This window comes from Danio rerio, chromosome 3 (genome assembly GCF_052040795.2).
Source record: "Danio rerio strain M-AB ecotype USA chromosome 3, GRCz13ab, whole genome shotgun sequence".
Taxonomy (NCBI): domain Eukaryota; kingdom Metazoa; phylum Chordata; class Actinopteri; order Cypriniformes; family Danionidae; genus Danio; species Danio rerio.
The window spans coordinates 37,010,767-37,030,239 of NC_141023.1; the positions used below are offsets into that span (position 1 = coordinate 37,010,767).

Below are 19,473 nucleotides of genomic sequence, written 5' to 3' on the forward strand. Positions count from 1 at the left end.
CACAGAATCCCCAACTCACCCAGCCAGAAATCAAACCAGTGACATTCTGGCTATGAGGCAACAGTTCTAACCACTGAGCCACCGTGTTTTTTATGTTGAGTATTCTTGTTCAAATATATTTGATAGAAACCGTGGGTAAATTCTAAACATGATGCTACATTGGAATTCCTGTTTAGAAACTGACCAATGAACTGATGATGCTAAAGAACAAACGGTGAACATACTGTCCTGTACCATGTTCCCTGCTGAAGACATCAGCTTTCTGTGTACTGAGCCCTACAAAATAGGACCATAATTTGATCCAAATCAGTCAAGACAGGGATAGTCAAAAACAAACAAAATGGTTCAATAATTAGTTGCAGGCTCAAGTTTACAAATATGGACAGATGAAAAGACGGAAACAATGGCAGGAGGTAAACACACAGGACGGACAGGATGTCAAAGGGAATCTGGCTGTTCATTCATAAAGACTAATCGATTCACAGAAGGAAAGTGCTAAGGAAGCATTTGCCGGCTTTCTGTGCGCCCCAGCAAATGACACACTGATTGATATGGATCCTACAGAGTCAGATTTATAAACTAAGTCTGTAGAAATGGACACACACACACACACACACACACACTCATTCACTCACATTTAAAAACACCACACATACACCGCTTTGTTCAGGGATGTAATTTTCTGATTTATTTTATGGTTTATCTTGTATGCCAAGACCTAAAGCCCTCCAGTAAATCCTCTTTTATACACTAAAAACAAACACATCTGCTCAAATGGACTGACTCTGACAACCTAGTAAAGGATTTTCAGGCCCTAAATTAGCCATTAATGTTGTAATGCGGAGAAAAATCCACCCTCTGCAGAAACAGACAGCACTCCAATTAATTCAGATGGAGCTTGGAAAGGAATAACTGTCATTAAAGCATCCCTGCTGTTAGAAATCCCCAATGGATACCAGCATGCACCTGTTTGTGTGCATGTGTTACTGAGAGAAACAAAAAGAGAAGGAGTGATAGGATGGATGGACAATCCTCAAGGTTACCTGTCACAGCAATGTCATTGCTAGAGGCTGACGCATCCCATGATGCCATATATACTGTACACACACTGCGGATCAGATCTCTGGCTGATGTTTAGGGCCGCAGCAGTGACACTCAACGGCTCCTCTCAAAAAAAAAAAAAAACACTTTGACCATTCGCCAATCTCACTGTCACAGAGCCATTACGTCATCATCAGCCAACCAAAGGAAAGTTCACAGTGAAACACTCAGGTTCACAGAGCTCTCATGAGGTTTAATGTACTTTAAAGAAAAAACTATTTTAGAAAGGAATGCTGAGGACTACGAGACAATCAAAAATTCATAAGCTGCAATTATGATGAAAGTTTTCCCTGATGGGTTAATTTTTGTAGCTATTCATCTTAACAACTTAAGCCTAGTGTGTGTGTGCTTTTTAAAAACATTGAAAATGAAGTTCTCAGTGGTTTATATATTAGGACTGTTAACTGATATAATAGTTCATTCATTCATTTTCTTGTCGGCTTAGTCCCTTTATTAATCCGGGGTCGCTACAGTGGAATGAACCGCCAACTTATCCAGCACATTTTTACGCAGCGGATGCCCTTCCAGCCACAACCCATCCCTGGGAAACATCCACACACACCTTTCGCCTACCCGATTCAGCTGTACCACATGTCTTTGGACTCTGGGGGAAACCGGAGCACCCGGAGGACATCCACGCAAACGCAGGGAGAACATGCAAACTCCACACAGAAACGCCAACTGAGCTGAGACTCGAACAAGCTACCCAGCGACCTTCTTGCTGTGAGGCGACAGCACTTCCTACTGCGCCACTGCATTGCCTGATATATAATTGTTTATGTTTTAATTATTTATACAATGTAGTGATTCATTAACCTAATTAATCCAAAATTAATTGCTCACTAAATTTGACTTGGAAATTACTCCTGAAATAAAATATTCAAAAGTCATTAATTTGTTAAATGTGAAAAGCATCAAGTAGATGTTTACAAGAAGAATGGAATATCCTGATTAGACATTGGATTTATTGCACATAAACCTGTAGGCTACAGTGGCCATGTTTTTTTCATGATATAAATATATTCAGATATTATTACCTTTAAAACATTTTTGCATGTTCTGCAAAAGAAAGAAACTCAAATAGATTGGAAATGAGACCAAGGTGAGTAAAAAATGATGGATTTTTCAAATTTCGAAGAACTATTTCTTTCTTTCTTTCTTTCTTTCTTTGTTTTTCTTTCATTTTTTCTTTCTTTCTTTCTTGATTATTGTTAATTTTATAATTTTGCGTTCAAACGTTTAGTAAGTAAGATATAGCCAATTTAATTTGATGCATTTAAACAAAACAGATTTATTAACAAATATATTTATTAAAATTGCATTTTAGTCACCAAACATATTAAATTCAAGCTAAATATTGCAAAAGTAAAGTACAACCTACAACATTTAAACTAAATGTTTAATTTTTTTTTTGTTTTTTGTTTTTTGCTTCTCCTGATTTTAAATTTGTTTTTAAAATTTTATAACATATAAATTTGAGTGTGCTAGTTTTTGGATCATTATTGTAAGTTATTTGGTTAGATAAGCTCCAGATTTGGCTTCTGAATTGACTAATCTAATGTATATGGACAAATAATATTGTTTATCTTCCCATTACAAATATGAATTTAAAAGACAGGTTTGTAAGTAAAAGTATGCTGAGCACTGTATGTTTTTATTCAATATTAAATTTTTTTTAAATACAATTTTCTACACTGTGAAAACCACTAAATCAAATAAGTTGATTAATTCATTCATTTTCTTGTTGGTTTAGTCCCTTTATTAATCCGGGGTCACCACAGCGGAATGAACCGCCAACTTACCCAGCACATTTTTTTACGCAGCTGATGCCCATCCAGCCACAACCCATCTCTGAGAAATCAAATAAGTTATTATAATATTTTTTTAAAAGTTACTTTTAGTTCATGAAAAAAGTTATGGTAACTCATAAACCGTTTTATAAAGAATGAGTTCTAAATTAATTAATTCTGTTTTTGTGTTAACTTAGCTCTAATGCTGTAAGCAATACAAACCATTTGAGTAGCTATAAAGTTATTTGGACTTAATTTGTTCTATTAACTGAACTTAAAATATTTAAGTTACTACTCTAAATGTTTGATGATATCAACACAAATAATATGTTTTACAGTGTATGATCTTATTTGTACAATTTTGTAAGATTTGTTCATCTCCTAATGACGTCTGGGTTTAGGGGTGGGATTTGGTATCATGTCTTCTTTTAAAAATCAACTGGAATTTGTACGAATTACCCACCAAACTGAGGAAACATAAAATTGTCTCCTTAAGAGGCTGGAATATTTGTTTCAGATAAATGCTGTTGTTTCTACTCATTAAAAAAAAATTAACGATCAACAAAAATACAAAGCAACATTATTTTCAACATTAATAGTGAGAAATAGAATATTAATATAACATAAAAAGAAAGCATATTGCAGCAATTTTCGGAAGGATCACAGTTTATAACTTTAAAATATAGTAAAATAGAAACTAGTAATTAATAACTCAAAATATTACAGTTTTAATAGGAACAAATCAATACATTCTTGATAAACATTTTACACAGGGGATGAGCAAAAAGTTGATTTTGCAGTCCATAATTTTTTTAATAGTTTTTTCGATCCAATCTTGTTCCTCATTCCTGATATATTGACCGCTCATTGAATTCATTTGAAATAGAGAATCATATTCTGGTTTAAGCTTTATGTGTACTTAAAATAACAAGAATTAAACAATTAACTCTTCATTTAGATCAAGGTCAAGGTAAAACTGATTGTCTACCGTAGGAGAAATTTGATTTAGAAAAAACATTCTATAAAAACAAAATGTGCTCCCTCTGTTATGCCAACCAATCCAGTTATCTTAATCTTTTACCTTTTACCTTCCTACCTTATTACCTTACCTATTTGCTTATTGATCAATTTAATTGAAAAAGGGACAAAAGAATGTTTATATCTATTATACTTGCATAACTCACCCTGTAGCTTCTGCCAGAATTCATCAGCTCATACTCTAAAGACAGCACATGTGAAGAATTGGATAAAATCTGGATGGCTTGTTGAATTGTGTAGAACTGAAAGTTGTCTTTTAACGGACCAAGTGTCTTAATTCCTGTGATTTTTCCTGTCACTCTCATTAGGTTATTTACTTGGGTTTTCATTATAAAATGGACTATATGCACAGCTAATGTTTTTTAGCCAATGATAAGCTTCCAGTGAAAGCTTAATGTGACAGTTTTTAATTTCATAATGTTCCTATTACAGCACTGATGCTGTAATGTCATTAAAATACATTCAGTTAAATAGACTCAAGCTTTTTAGTTGTTCAAGCGTAAAACGAGATGAAAGACTGAAACTGCTAATGCCGTCAAGATCAGCAGGCTAACACAGAAACTCCTTTGAAAATACTGTAACTGGGGTAAAATAAACTTTTAAAAAATTGTAAAAAATATTTTAAAGACATGGCGGGTGAAATGTGAAATGAATACAGTGCTTCTTGTCTGGTCTGAGACCCACTTTATATTGTCTATCTATTAGGCAGTAAAAATCACTTATTTAAAAAAAAAAATCAGACCTTAAACATGCCAATTTTACAATCTAAAGACAGTTACACCAATAGCAAAAATGAAAAGTCTGTGTGCATTTCTTCGTAAACTTCTTTTTACTAAATAACCATTGGAAACCATTGTTCACTGTTTATTTTTTAGAAATATTAATATCGTTCATTAAATCGCTACCTGCTGAATCAAGTCAAGATTCTGGAATCTAATCAAGAAATTAATCAAAATTGAATTGATAACCATTCCTAAATTACATACTCCAACCATCGTTTCAACATCTTTCTGGACTATCAAGAAATGGAGTTTTATTAATTTCCCCAGTTATTGCGCTGCCATCTATAAATGACTGCTTAACTTCTTCCTCAATTGAGACTGTACAGTATTTGGCATTATTTGATACAATCTCTGATATATTGAGCCTCTCTCTCAACACTGTAATACACTAAATCCATACAGCGATCAAATGGCATGTGAAAAACTTGCATAATGCAAATCCTCTCTCAATCCGTGGCTTTATATTTAGACGGTAATATTCATTCAAGGCTTGTTCTGTATAAATGCACACAATGAAAAGCAGACCGGGCATCAGCGGCACCTCGGGTTATAGTCACTGAGCAGCAGAATACAGCTGTCAGTCCTGTTTGAAGTGCTAATACTGTTTTGCTCATAGACATTTCAGCACGCAACCACATTTATAACCAAAGTCACAGTTGCAGGCTTACGTTTTGGCAGTCACGACCAGATTTTGAGACTTGTTGTGTGCTGAATGGTGGAACTTAAGCTTTGTGGGTTTTATTTTTGATGTCAATCAATAATATTATGGATGTCAACTTCTTTTAGGTTAGAAAGAGACTTTTTAAATGTCGCTACAAAGCATTTTTAATGGGAAAAAAAAAACTTCAAATCTACTTGTCAATAAAATATTATATGTAGTTTTTTTTTTTTTTTACATAAAGTATGGGATTACACAACTCAAAACTTTCTTGTTTTCCTTCCTTCTGATAAAAAAAAAAAAAAAAAAAAGAGTAATTTTTTTTTTAACATTAAAGAAGTTCCAAATTGCATCAATAAGAAATCGGTCCTTTGTTTGCTTTCTTTTATCATCATGGCTTCATTTAGGCACAATTTTTGATTGACTTCCTAGTCTGCAATCCACAACGCCTATTCAAATAGTGTGTTCTGATGAGGGAGGTCAAAAAAGGATTGAAAATAGCCTGTTAACTAACATGTAAAAGACTTGACAACATTAGGTAGACTTCAAACATAAGTACAAAATAAACAAAAAGGCCGTTAATGACCCCTTAAACCAACTGGCTGATATGTGTCGAGTAATATGTGTTATTCTGAGGAGTATTGTGAGCTTTTAATCTCGGAAATATGATGTTAAAAAAACTAAAATAACAAGACAGTTTCCTGCTTAATGATACAGAGGGTGGAAAACTAATTATGTATCAGAAAAAGAGCAAATCTGGGCCATTTTTGATTCACAGGCTTTTGTGCTGCCAAACCAATGATTAAAAGTACAGACCGAGGGTTTCTGACCTTAAACCTGAGAGCTTGAACTAAATAAATATTTTAAAAACATTATTTATGGTCGTTTCTCTCTGCTTCTAACTTACTGCATATTAAAGACAGTTAAACCCCGGGTAACAAGACTTAAATGTCTTAATGTAATGTAAATAATGTCTTTAAATGACAGATTTACGTTATTTAAAAAATAACATCATTTGATACATATTTTGGACTATGGGGGCCATCATTATTTTTAATTATGTCAAACAGTTGCACCACTATACACATCTGATTCTATTGTCAATGCAGCACAACTGTATTTCTTAATTATAAATAGAGAAAAGGAGAAAAAGGATAATAAGATGTTTGATGACATGTTTGATGGCTTTTTAGTAAAGCAGCTACTGCAAGAGTTAAAAATGTAGATATGTAATATATATATATATATATATATATATATATATATATATATATATATATATATATATATATATATATATATATATATATATATATATATATATATATATATATACTAAAGAGTGTGTTCTTTTATCTACCTCTGCTCAACATCAGTTCTTCACTCGATATCCATAAGAATTGAACGTTATAACATTACTCCTTGTGGGAAGGGAAAAAGAAACTGGTCCATATAAACTGTAACAATAACTGACAAAGTCCCTGTCAAAGTCTGATAAAGTCCTATACATAATAGTCTCTGCTGCCCCTTCTTTTAATAGCAAATGGCTGACGAATCCTGCGTTGCAGCGTAGGTTACTGTATCAAAAATCAGAAAAATGACAGGAACAAACACCGCACACTGTTGGTTATACTGTGGTATTGTTGTGAAAATTAACGTTAACCCTTTATTCCCCAAAGCCGAATCTTCATCTGTCAGTGATCGTTATCTTCACGTTGTGATCAGTCTCTTGATCCAGAACACTCCGCTAGTGTCTGAAGGGAAAGGCGCATTCACGTTTTACCGGATCTGGAACTACGTATTAGGTTTTTGATGTTTTACCCGTTCAGGAAAAAGATCCGAACCCAACACGATTCATTTATTCGACTGAGTAGGTCGACTTGCATTTCTGAAAACTTTTAATCTATATTTTTAAACATGGTGCACTTTCAGATTTAAACCTCAGACGGATGTTTTCATTCACTTAGTGCTGTGTTACACTCTGCATGGAAGCTCATTTTCAAAAACCCATAACAGGGGATCTTTAAGAGACATTATTAACGTTGTATTAAGCCACACAAGTATTGATACCTAGAGTACAATTTAAAAGAATTTAAGACATCCTTTGTCAAACTCTCACTCTGAGATCCTGAAAACACTGCTATTTATAGCTGTTCACATCAGATTAAAAATGTATAGAATCACAGCACAATCTTTGTGATTTGATATTTGAGCTTATAAAATAGGACCATATCAAAGTCTCATATGTTGTAAGAATTAACTACAAAGTATTTTCACAAACAGTAACAAACAACTGGTGAGTAACACTGTTATATTTTAAGCAGCAACAACCTTTACTCTAATTTAGCACTCATCAAGTGTTTATTTAAGGTCCTGCATAGACAAGCAAGGTGCGTTTAGCTCCTGTACAGTATGTAAAGAACAGTTTGAGAGCGAATACATTTGTCAATACCAACCCTGACTGTGTGACCGCATCTATTGTGAGGAGCAGACAGGATGTTTTACAATGCTGCACAGAAACAGCCTTAAAGGGGCAACCCTCTGTGAAGCAAATCACTGTATTTTAAATAATTGTCTAACCTCTCAAGTATAACAATACGTCCCTTTGAATATCTGTTCAGCGGGACTGTAAAATGTGATTTGTAACCCTTCGTCTACCTGCCATTCACCCAAAAAGACATATTCTGTGCAGACACTCCAATCAGCCTCAGCGACACTCAAACAATCAGAGCGAAGGCAAAATTGGGGTGGTGTCAAGACAGCTATTTTTACCTAGTCTACGAGGATAATATACGAGGTACGAAATATTTTCTTCATTTAAAGTTCTTTTTAACTGAAGAGAAGTGGAGAGAATGGGATATACAATTGAGGAGAGTGTGGAAGCAAGATAAGAAAAGACACTTCAGGCACTATACAGATTTCTAGAGTATTTACATTTCAAAAGTTTTTTCAGACGTATAAGAGATACAAAACATCATATTCTCTACTACAGATTGTAACATAGTAATTCAAGAAAATGCTCGTGTACTTTATTTTGTTTTAACTTTTGCTTGATTTACTGAACAGATTCTAGAACAATCTATAGATTAATGCAGTGTTTCCCAAGCCTGTTCCTGAAGGCACACAAACACATTTTCAACCTCTCCCTAATCAAACACACCTGAATCTACTCATCAGAACTAAGGTTGCCTCGATAGATGATGCCATCGTCCATCGCCAATAGCTGAAAGACATCACGATGCTGAGTCGGCATTGCAATCCTCTGCCCCGCCCCCCTCGCAGCAGCAACCCGCTCATGAAAAATACACACTTAGACCCCATTTACACTAATACGCCCTAGTTTAAAAATGACATTTTAGAATGAAAACAATCCACATCCACACTGTGGCTTCACCTAGCATTTCTGAAAAGCCCTCCTTGCACACTATACTGCTGAAAATGCACATCACCTGACCACAAACACACACACACAGACACACAATCTGTCATTCGCTTTAGAGTGCATTGGACAAATTATCAAGGATGTACCGCTGGATCGCATCTCACTGCTTTAATCTTTCACTTTCACGCTTGTACTTGGTCATTTTAGCAGAAACCTCAGATACTGTCAGATGGTTCCTGTTGATTGTGCTACCTGACCTACATAGGCTCAAACTCCCCTATCGCCCTGCAAATGGGAGGGAGACCCAGGCTCTAGGATCATATGAGCTCAGGGCTCTCTCCTGGGACAGCATGGCAAACAAGCTTTATAGTTAATCATCAACTAAATGTGAACTCTTGAATATTGGTTTGGTGATAAAATAACTGCAACAAGGCAAAAAAAAAAGTTTTGCTTTAGTACACTTCAAATTATCTTTCACATGCACTGCAAGAGTAAAGACCTGTCCAATCATCTCTTAGCATTTAAATCTATTGTTAACATTGTTGAAAGAAGATACAGCACAAATGCGCAGGTGAGGCCAAAACAGAGCTCATTGCCGTGAGTGTTTCAACAGACACTCAATGTAAATTCAGACAGACAAACTAAAATAACGAATGCTGAATTTTTTTAAAAATTTTTTTAGATTAGTGATTAGTGGTCACTAATAGGCAGATTGAGATTCCGTATCCAGATACAGAAGTGTCCCATAGAGATTCTGTTTACCCGCTGTCTGCAAAGAAAAGTTTTCTTCTCGATGTACTGTTCCCGCTAAAGTAAGAGAAAAAAGCTGAATGCTCGCTCTTTGCTTAAGTTTTATTTACTACGATGAAGCTGATAAGTGATAACAGAGCTCTCTAAAATGAGTCTTGGTACTGCAAGCATAAAGTAAACAGGAGCAATCAACACTCTAAAAGTGCTCAGTTATTAAGACATAAATGGTATGAATGCATAAATGGTTGAGACTGTTGAGTCAAGATGTAAAACAGAAAAAGGAGAAACTTTTACTCTATTTTTTATCATTTTAAGCTGTGGTCACTGGGCTTTTCCTCCCGTAGACTTCCATTCATACGCACGCGAATGCATATGAATGCTTTTCGCAGGTTGCTGCGGTACAAAGTTCAAGCTTGGTGAACTCTGACCTGCGAAATCGCATCACTAGACTCCGTGAGACCAATCGAGGATCAAAACATGACCTCTCTGGACAGAAATTTAAAACATGGAGCAATCGCTCGCTTTTTAAATATCTAATTATCTTGTTTAATCTCGCCCCTTTTCGCAGTGGCGCATGACAGAATTTCGCACATACAAACTCTAGTGTGACCACAGCTTTATTTGAATATTCAATTTTCCAGATGCCCTACCTTTATTTAATTAACAAAAAAAGCATATAAATCTACTGTCGCATGTATGAAGCTGTTGTATTGTTAGGTGTTTGTTACTCAAGTGTGTTTTTCTGTAGCCATTTTTTTTTCTAAACATTGCACATTCCATACCGTATCGTAAAACCGTGATATACACCAAACCATGAGTAGATTGAAGTGTTGCACCCCTAGTTCATATATGTTTAGTTTCTTCTAAATTTTAAGTTAAGAAGCTGCTTCAACATCCCATATTAAATGAAATGAAAATGTATTGACCAAGCATTTGGCTGTTAATATATTATATAATATGAACAATAATTAATTCATTGGCTTTTCAATATAGGAAAATATTTAATACTATTATTGATTTATTATTGATTGGTTGTTTATTTTGTTCACACATTTTAGAAAAAATATTCAATTAGCATGTTGCACAGTGTTAAACCATGCACACATTTATAATGTTACAAAATATTCATATTTCTTCAAAACAATTCTTAACAGATGATGTTTTGCATTTCTATTATACTATTACTCGTTTATCATTCGTCTTACAAACACACAACACACAAACTTACTCTCTATGAAAACAAACCAAGATCACTACAGATACCGCAACATCTTCAAGTCACATTCAAGAACTCTCTCCTTCATCTTTCTATCCATTTCCTTTCATCCTAGTAGTGCTCTTTCATCCCCCTCTTTTCTTTCATCTCCTCTTTATGCTTTCATTACGCCCACCTGTCTTTCTTGACACCTATTTCTCCTTTTCGTTCCTCAGAGTAATGCTCTTATACTCTTCGTCCTCCACACCTTCTACACCTCCACTTTCTGCACTCTTCACTCTATATTCACTTGGCTTCTGGTATATTTTTGCATGATAGAAGTAAATAAGATGAGGTGTGAGAAAGGACAGCTTTGGAACATGTTTACAGCTGGTCCGAGAGAGTCAATAGCCAATTATTTATTGATCCAAGCTGGCCTTAGCTTGTCAAAGTCAAAAGTATCCAATAATTAGTCAAAGCTAGTGCCTATTATAGTAGTTTAGCTGGCCATGAGCAAGTCAACAGCTAGTCTAAACTGGCCAAGCACTCACTTACTTTCAAAAACTAAGCTGGGAAAAGATGCTTTAATCAACCTGTCATCCATTTTTGTCACTTTCATGAAAAACTGTTGGAACTGTTTGATAGGACACAAAAATGGAACTGTTTGATAGGACACAATGCATAGTGCCCATTCATATAGAACCATTGGATTTTTGTGTTGTGAGCAGAGAATGTGTTATAGTTGTGTGACATATCATGGGCGTATTGAATACAGCACTATAACTTTTATTTGCATTTGGCATCTACTAAATTCATAAACATGAATGTGAACTTGAATACCATTGATATAGAAAAATGTTTGGGTTAGAAAATAGTGGGTTAGGACCATTTAAGTTTATATTGTGTTTCAATGAACCGGTTTATGCTCGATAATGCGGATCATATAATTTCAACAACACACAATATGTATTTATTTTTATGCCAACAACCATTGAGACCCTTATTTGTGTATAAAATGATTCTCAATATAAAACAATGGAAGAGTTCAGATCTCAGCTATAACAATACCGATTCAAAGCAGCAGAGCAGTTTACGCAGAAGCTCACAGTTACTCATTTGGATTAATTCAATCTTGAAAAAGCTATAATAGACATCTGGAAAACAATTGGTTATACCAGGGGTACCCAAACTCTGTCCTGGAGGGCCGATGTCCTGCATAGTTTTGTTCCAAACCCAATTAAACACACATGAACAAGTTAATCAAGCTCTTTCTAGGTTTACTAGAAACCTCCAGGCAGGTGCATATAAGGAATTTGAAGCTAAACTATGCAGGACACAGGCCCTCCAGGGCTGTGTTTGGGCACCCCTGGGTGATACCCATGAGAATGAATGGTAAAAAGTTTTAACAGAGACAAGATTGTTATTTTAAGCGAACAAACAGCGTAACATAAAACATTAAAAGCACCTTTCACATTTCAATATCTCTTTGTTACCTCCTTTTAGGAAAATACTTTGTGCTGTTTTACATTGACTATGACTAAATTAACTGTAAGGTTAGACTGTACTAGCAAGATACGCTACACACATAGCTTACTAAGACATATGCTGGTCAAAGGTGTGTAAAAGCAAAAATGCTACAAATGAAATGAAATGTTTTATTTTTTCAGCCTAATGATGACTTGCTTGACTGTTAGTGACAGCTCTGTGAATCTCATCTTGGATAGTTGACAGTAACAGATCCCAAATGCAGTAGCACACTTAAAATGAACTCTGGACCTTTTATCTGCTCATTGTTATTGGGATAATGAGGGAACAACACACACCTGGCCATGGAACAGCTGAGAAGACAAAATTGTCCAATTACTTTTGGACCCTTAACAAGTGGGAGGCACATATTCAAACTGTTGTAATTCCTATAATTCCTATATATTCCTATTTATTAGGTTTGCTTCACACAGGTGAGTGGGCTTGACAAACCACCAGTAGAAACACTTTCTCTCTCTTTAAAAAATAATAATTAAAAAATTGTGTGTATTGCCTCTTTTTGTTGAATCCCTGCATGCCTCCTCAATTGTAAGTTGCTTTGGAAATAAATGACTAAATGTAAAAGTAACACAACAGGTTACTATAAGAGTTAGGTTTAGCACTGGGGTAGGTGTGGACATTAATAAAACACAACATGTTGCACTCAGTGTCATGCACAAGACATAAATAACTTTGCACAGCCCACTTGTAGTCCCACAAGTCCCACACATTTGGAGCCGACATACCCATTCAGAGCTAGCTCTAACCTCTGTTTATACCTAACTCAACTCTGCTGGTATATGAAGGATCTCATTTAATCAACAGAGTCTGTTTTCACATTAGTGTCTTAACAAAATGTAGAGAAACGGTATATTATTACATCCACTTTTAATACTTTGAAACTCAGCACATGGGTTTAGTATAAATTGTTTGCTGGTGTGACCGTGAGTGCAAATATTATTTACTGTTATAGAGCTGTGCAATATGACAATATGTATATTGTGGACAAAATTTTTAAAAAGTTTATCGTTTTACATCATGCTTCATTGTTTATTTTGGGGTATAACAAAATACATAACAAAAATAATAAAATCCCATAATATTACACATCATTATAGAGATTCAGACAGAAACATGAACAATAGCATTGTGAGAAAGTTGTGATCTTGACAGTGCAATGTTTACATTTTGCATTTCATTCTGCAAATCTTTTTTTTTTTTTCATTTTTATGTTGGACGTGTAGTTAGTTATGTTTTTTTAAGTGTTTTATATTTTATTAATATGCATTTCATATTTCTACATCTTTAATCAAATGTTTTTTTCTAAAGTTCTAAATAAAGTGAGAAATGTGATCACAAATGCATGAACAAAATTCTGAGTACATACTTTAAATGTAAAAAAACAAATAGTCCTTTTCATGTGGTCAATAAACTCTATGTAAATTATTAATTGGTTGAGTTAACCAGGTGTCAAGCTCAGATCCTGGAGGATTGCAGCTCTGCACAGTTTAGTTCTGACCCTAATTAGACACACCTGATCAAACTAATTGAGTGTTTTATATTGTTTGATACCTAAAGTTAGGTGTATTTAAGCAGGACTGGAACTAAACTCTGCAGAACAGCGGCCCTTCAGGAATTGAGTTTTTCACCCATGAGTTAACAGAATTGAATGAGGTACTACATCATGATATATATGGGATGACATATATTTTGAGATTTTTGCCATATTCCCCAGCTCTATATTATTATATTTATCATTATTTTTCTTGGTATGAATGGGCCATAATAGCTGAAACTGAAGTGTAATTCTAACTAAAAGCAACACTGACATTGCTTTTCCAAGATTAATAGTGTAAAGCTGGTTGTTTTAAACCACTCTACTGAATAAACTGTTATATAAATAATAAGTGTGATCAGACTTAACTTGGCTGGAGTGCTGAACTGTAGAGTTCATACAGTATTTTCACATGCTTTCTTAAATGCTGTTTTCTCTCAGCTGAAATTTTTGTTGTATTTTTATTTAGATATAAAGACGAAAACATGGGGGTGGCGCGATGTCGTCTCACAGCAAGAAGGTAGCTGGTTTGAGCCTCGGCTGGGCCACTTGGAATTTCTGTTTGAAGTTTGCATGTTCTTCATATGGTCGCAAGGGTTTCCTCTGGGTGCTATGGTTTCCCTCACAGTTCAAAGACATGCACTATAGGTGAATTGGGTAAGCAAAAAATTGTCTGTAGTGTATGTGTGAATGAGAGTGTATGGGTGTTTTCCAGTGATGGGTTGCAGCTGGAAGGGCATCCGCTGTGTAAAACATGTGCTGCATAACTTTGCGGTTCATTCCACTGTAGCGACCCCTAATTTATAAAGGGAATAATCTGAAAAGAGAATGATTGAATGAATGAGGAAAACATGCGGCACATAATTCATTTCAAGTCAATTACGCTCAAGTTTTTCAAACATCTTCTTAACCCGAAATTGAAGAAAAATAACTTTGCTGTCCATTTCTTTTGGGTCTTTGCTGTTGGTTTAACAGAAAGAGAAAATGTTAGGACTTTAGTCCAACCATTCTTTATATAATCTGAGTTTAGTTGATGTGATGAGTCTCCATCCTTTTTCACTCCTCGTTTTTTAGGCATCTCACCCTCCCTTTCGTGCTTACCAAAGCCGGTCTGTCCCAAGAGAGTGCGGTTATGCCTTCAGCATCCAGTCTCCTTCTATCCTACTCTCTCCAGCCTTCCTCAGTCTCACTCCAAACAAGCATTCCTCTAGTTTCCACCCATCTCTCATCTCCTCTGTATATGCCTTTTTCTCAGCTGAAGAATTTTTATGCTCTTCTCTTGTAGCATTTCTGTCTCAACCCTCGTATGAAATCTTTCTATCATACTTGTGATGCCTTATTTCTTCTCCCTGCAGACTTCAGGGACAAATGCCTCTAAGCTCTTCTTTGTCCATCTTTCTTTCTTTGGCTTTTTTCTATCTTTTTCTGCTTTATTTTTTGTTGTTATTTTCTGCCTCCATCTTGCAACCTCCTACCTGGAGGAGTGACTTTGAAACTGTGAAAAACAAGCTTAAAGAGAAATCTGAGACTATGCTTTTTGTATGTATACAATCTCAAGGAAATGTGAATGTTTGGCCATGCAAAACTCACTACTATACTGTTGACCTGTGTGTAAAGGCAAGGGTGTTGTGAAACAAAATTCATTATTATAGATAATGGCAATCTCTTTAATCTGACGTTTCATGTGCAAGTGATAAAGTTTCACAGATTTTGGTCATTTTTATGATAATCATGTAAGTTCACCACACTGAAAGATGCTTGATTTGAAAGTGTACTCTTTCTGAGCTGCCTGTATAGGACTGACATTCATTCATTTTCATTCGGCTAAGTCCCTTTATTCACCAGTAGTCGCCACAGAATAATAAAATGCAGACTTATCCAGTATGTCCTCACCTTAGAATTGTAAGGTTCTATCTGACATCCTTATTAAAATTTAGTTATTTACATAAAATTATTAAATGACAACTTATTTACATTATGTGATGTTTTTTATAAGTTGTTTACATTTTATGACTTTTTTGATTTAAAAAAAAACAAAAAGGTCTACAAAGATCTACAAAGTCAAACTCTAACTTGGCTCTATAGGGTTCTTTCTGTCTAAAAACCTGAAACTAAAAAAGATGTGTGTAAATGTGATGATTTAGAAGCATAAATTGAGATAAAATGTTAAATTTTACACTGTTGATAAAGAAACATGATATGATTTTAAATGTGAAATATTTGTATGTGTATATATAGTCGGTGAAACTTTTTTCAGTTTATTACAGCTCCTTTGCTCATTGACTGTTTTCATTTAAAATCTTTAAATTTGATTTTAAGCATTGAAGGGCAAATACTTAATGTTTTAGGATGAGTATTTTCGCTTGTTGGAATTAAGCATACAAGACTGTGCTAAATATTTTATCCAGAGCATATGTTAATTTTATGTCATTAATATGGTCATATTTATTTAATTATATGCTTTATAAGAACTATTGAATTATATTTATTGAATGATATGTCCCATGAATTTAATTAAATAAATGTTAAGTGAAAGCAAAAAATTAACTCTCAAATATCAACATATTGTTACAACACCATTTTTTTTAATTAATAAGCAGACTGATTGTATTTCTTTATAAGTTATGCTTTAATGAATGATCTACCAGATATAACTTTTTGGAATTATAAGCTTCAATCTGCGCTGGCCCAGTTTTTTACCCTAATTTGCAAATGTAATAAAATTTCGATAATTTACATTTAGCGTACATTTAGGGTCTCTGCCATGTTAATGTATTAAAGAGAACTGTTACACAAATATCGTTTACTATATGTAATGCAAAAACCTGGACCTTCAATATCTCAAAATCATTTAGAATGCAAATTAAACCCTATATTTCCAAGGTGACAAAATGTTTTACACAACGGATGCCCATCCTACTGCAACCCAGCACTGGGAAATATCCATACACATTCAGACACACTCATTCAAATACGGCCAATTTAGTTAATTCAATTATAGTGCATGTCTTTGGACTGTGGGTTAAACCGTAGCACCCGGAAGAAACCTACGCAAACATGGAGAACATTCAAACTCCAAACAGAAATGCCAACTGGCCCAGCCGGGGCCCGAAAAAAAAAACCTTCTTGCTGTGAGGCGACAGTGCCAGTATTTCACCCTGACATTCAATATTTTAGAGAAATTTTGGCAATATGGCTGCTCCTTAATGCTTTTCCCAGCATCTTATGATGCTCTGGATGGGTGTCATACTGTGTTATACTTACAGAGATAGAATATGATAATATTGTTATCATTAAATTACCTTGATGAACAAAATTAGTATTTCAAAGAAAATACTGTGCTTAAAATAAAAGTCACTGGGATTCCAGTGCTGTTTTAGGCCTTTCTGACTGTCACTGTATGCATCAAAATGTACTTCAAAATAACTGTCAAGTATGTGTAAATGCCAAAATGTTCAGTTTTGTGTTAGATATCCCATAAAAAATGCATGTTTTCCATTGTTTAAAATCCAATAGGTGTTGGCGCAAGAGGTGTAGTGGTTACATGCACTTCAGCGCTCACGGCGACCCGAGTTTGATTCCCGCCTCGCAGTCTGATCTCTCCCCTCTCTCTGCTCCCCATGCTTTCCTGACAACACACTATAAAGTAATGTCCATTAAAGGGGCAATCCCCCCCTCCCCCCCAAAAAAAAATATAACAATAAAAAATTGCACAGGTACATTTAAATTCTTAGAAAAGTCATATCAACAGAGCAACATGATTTTACTCAAAACGCCAAGATTTAAAGTCTTTAGAGCAAATAATTAAAAACAAGTTGTGCAAAGAAAAGTTTAATCCTCAGCATTCAAATAGCCATTGCCTTCACTAGCACCTCAGAATTCACCACATGCACATGCTCGTGTAATGGGTGTGATAACTGCCTTTGCTTCCTACCTGTTCTCCTACATGGCACAATAAATAAAACCACAAATATACACTCATGTCCATCCATGCATTAAGCAGAACATCATCAGGTGACGGTTGTTTCCCTCTCCCTCTTTCCCATCCACCTTTTTTATCCCTGAGCCTCCACACCCACTGAGCCAGCCTTATCACTCCCATCCCTAGACACCCTGCTCTCCAGCAAAGCCCTTGGATCCAACAAACACCATATAATAGTCATAAACCACCATGTAGGATCACTGTAGAAAAAACAAACGCACACAGACACACACCCTCCAACCCCACCTTGCCCCACCCCCTCGCCAAAAACAGAGGACAAGGGGGCAAAAAACACCAAACAGTAAAGAGCAAAACACCTGCCACATACGAATGAATTGACATACCTTGGGATGGTGCATTTCCCATAATGCCTTCACCGCGCTCCGCTGCCTACAAGAGAGAGCCACAGCCTGCTTCCTGATCCACCCTCCCGGTCCTCCTCCTTCCTCTCTCGTCTTCACTCCGCGTAATTCGCCTCTCCCGTAGCCGGTCGCGCTTCTATTCGCTCCTTTTCTCCGTCCGTCCCTGCCTTTCTTTGTCTGGCTCTCTCGCGTTTATCCTCTGTTCCTCTCCCTCTCTTTCTCTCTGAGCTCGTTTTCTCCAGCTGGTTTTCGCAGGCAGTGCCGTACGCGTGTGAGGCGATGTGTGTGTGTGCGCGCGACTCCGGGAGAACGAGCGAGCGTGTGCGGTCGTGTGTATGTGTGTGTGCGCGCGCGCGTACGTCCTTGCGCGGCGCCGTGCAATCGAACTGGCGATTTGGAGTAACTGCAAAGAGCATTTACTAAACATGCAGCTCGAATTAAGTATCAGGATGAGCACAATACATATAGTTAGTGATTAAATAGCATTTTTTAATCTTCTATCTCTTTCGCCATCTTCCTCTCTCTCTTTCTCTCTCTCTCTCTCTTAAAGGAACAGTCTGTTCTCTGCAGTGATCGGGATAATCGCTTTTCTCTTTGCCCTTCTCGGCTTCTCAGTCTCTGCAGACTGTTTGTGGGGGAATACATCGAGCGCGCTGGAGATCGGTGCTCTCCGTGGTGCTGAAAGTCACGGGAACGGCCCGAGGGAGCGGTGCTGAGGCGCGAGAGGGAGGGAGGGATTGGGACACACGGAGTTTCCTCAGAACACTCAGAAAGAGACCACCTAGAGGTGAAGGTTAACAAAAAATAATATGAAAATGAAGATGGGAGGAGTTAAAGTGGTGGTCCACTTAAAATATAATTATAGAAATGTAATTATAATATGTGTGTGTGTGTGAAATAATAATTGTTATAATTATGCTATGTTCCCATAAGTGTAATTGTGTCGTTTACAAATGTAAACTTTTTACTTATGTATTTAGATTCTTTCATATGTGTAATTGTATTTATTGTAATTTTTTTAAAATTCCACTTTTTGTATTATTATTATATGTTAGGCACAAAGGGTCTGGGAGTAACACAATTTCGATTCCCCATATGTCCTGCACGTGGTTGAATTGACAATAAACTTTTGAGTGACTTTAACTATAACATTATTCCCATTTTTAGGCTGTTTCAATTAACTTTTCAGTCAATCATACTAAGATGTGCTTTAGCGCAGCTTATCATGATTTTCTAAATACCTTAGCAATCAAACAATTTGGCTTTTGGTTTTAAATATAATGATATATTATACATAAATACAATTATTATTTACAAGAGAAGAGTTGATTATGACTGTTTCACTTAACAGATT

General features: G+C 35.7%; 1 protein-coding gene across 18 annotated transcripts in view; it reads right to left on the minus strand.

Annotated features, from left to right (window-relative positions):
* srcin1a (SRC kinase signaling inhibitor 1a) overlaps window positions 1–18,422 on the minus strand; it is a 243,469-nt gene extending 225,047 nt beyond the window's left edge. For all 18 annotated transcript variants that reach the window (XM_087243089.1, XM_087243071.1, XM_087243087.1 and 15 more), the window contains exon 1: window positions 18,102–18,422. In XM_087243089.1, the coding sequence (XP_087099215.1) occupies window positions 18,102–18,123 (22 nt within the window). In that variant the 5' untranslated portion in view covers window positions 18,124–18,422. The remainder of the gene's footprint in view (window positions 1–18,101) is intronic.
* Between the last annotated feature and the right edge of the window lie 1,051 nt (window positions 18,423–19,473).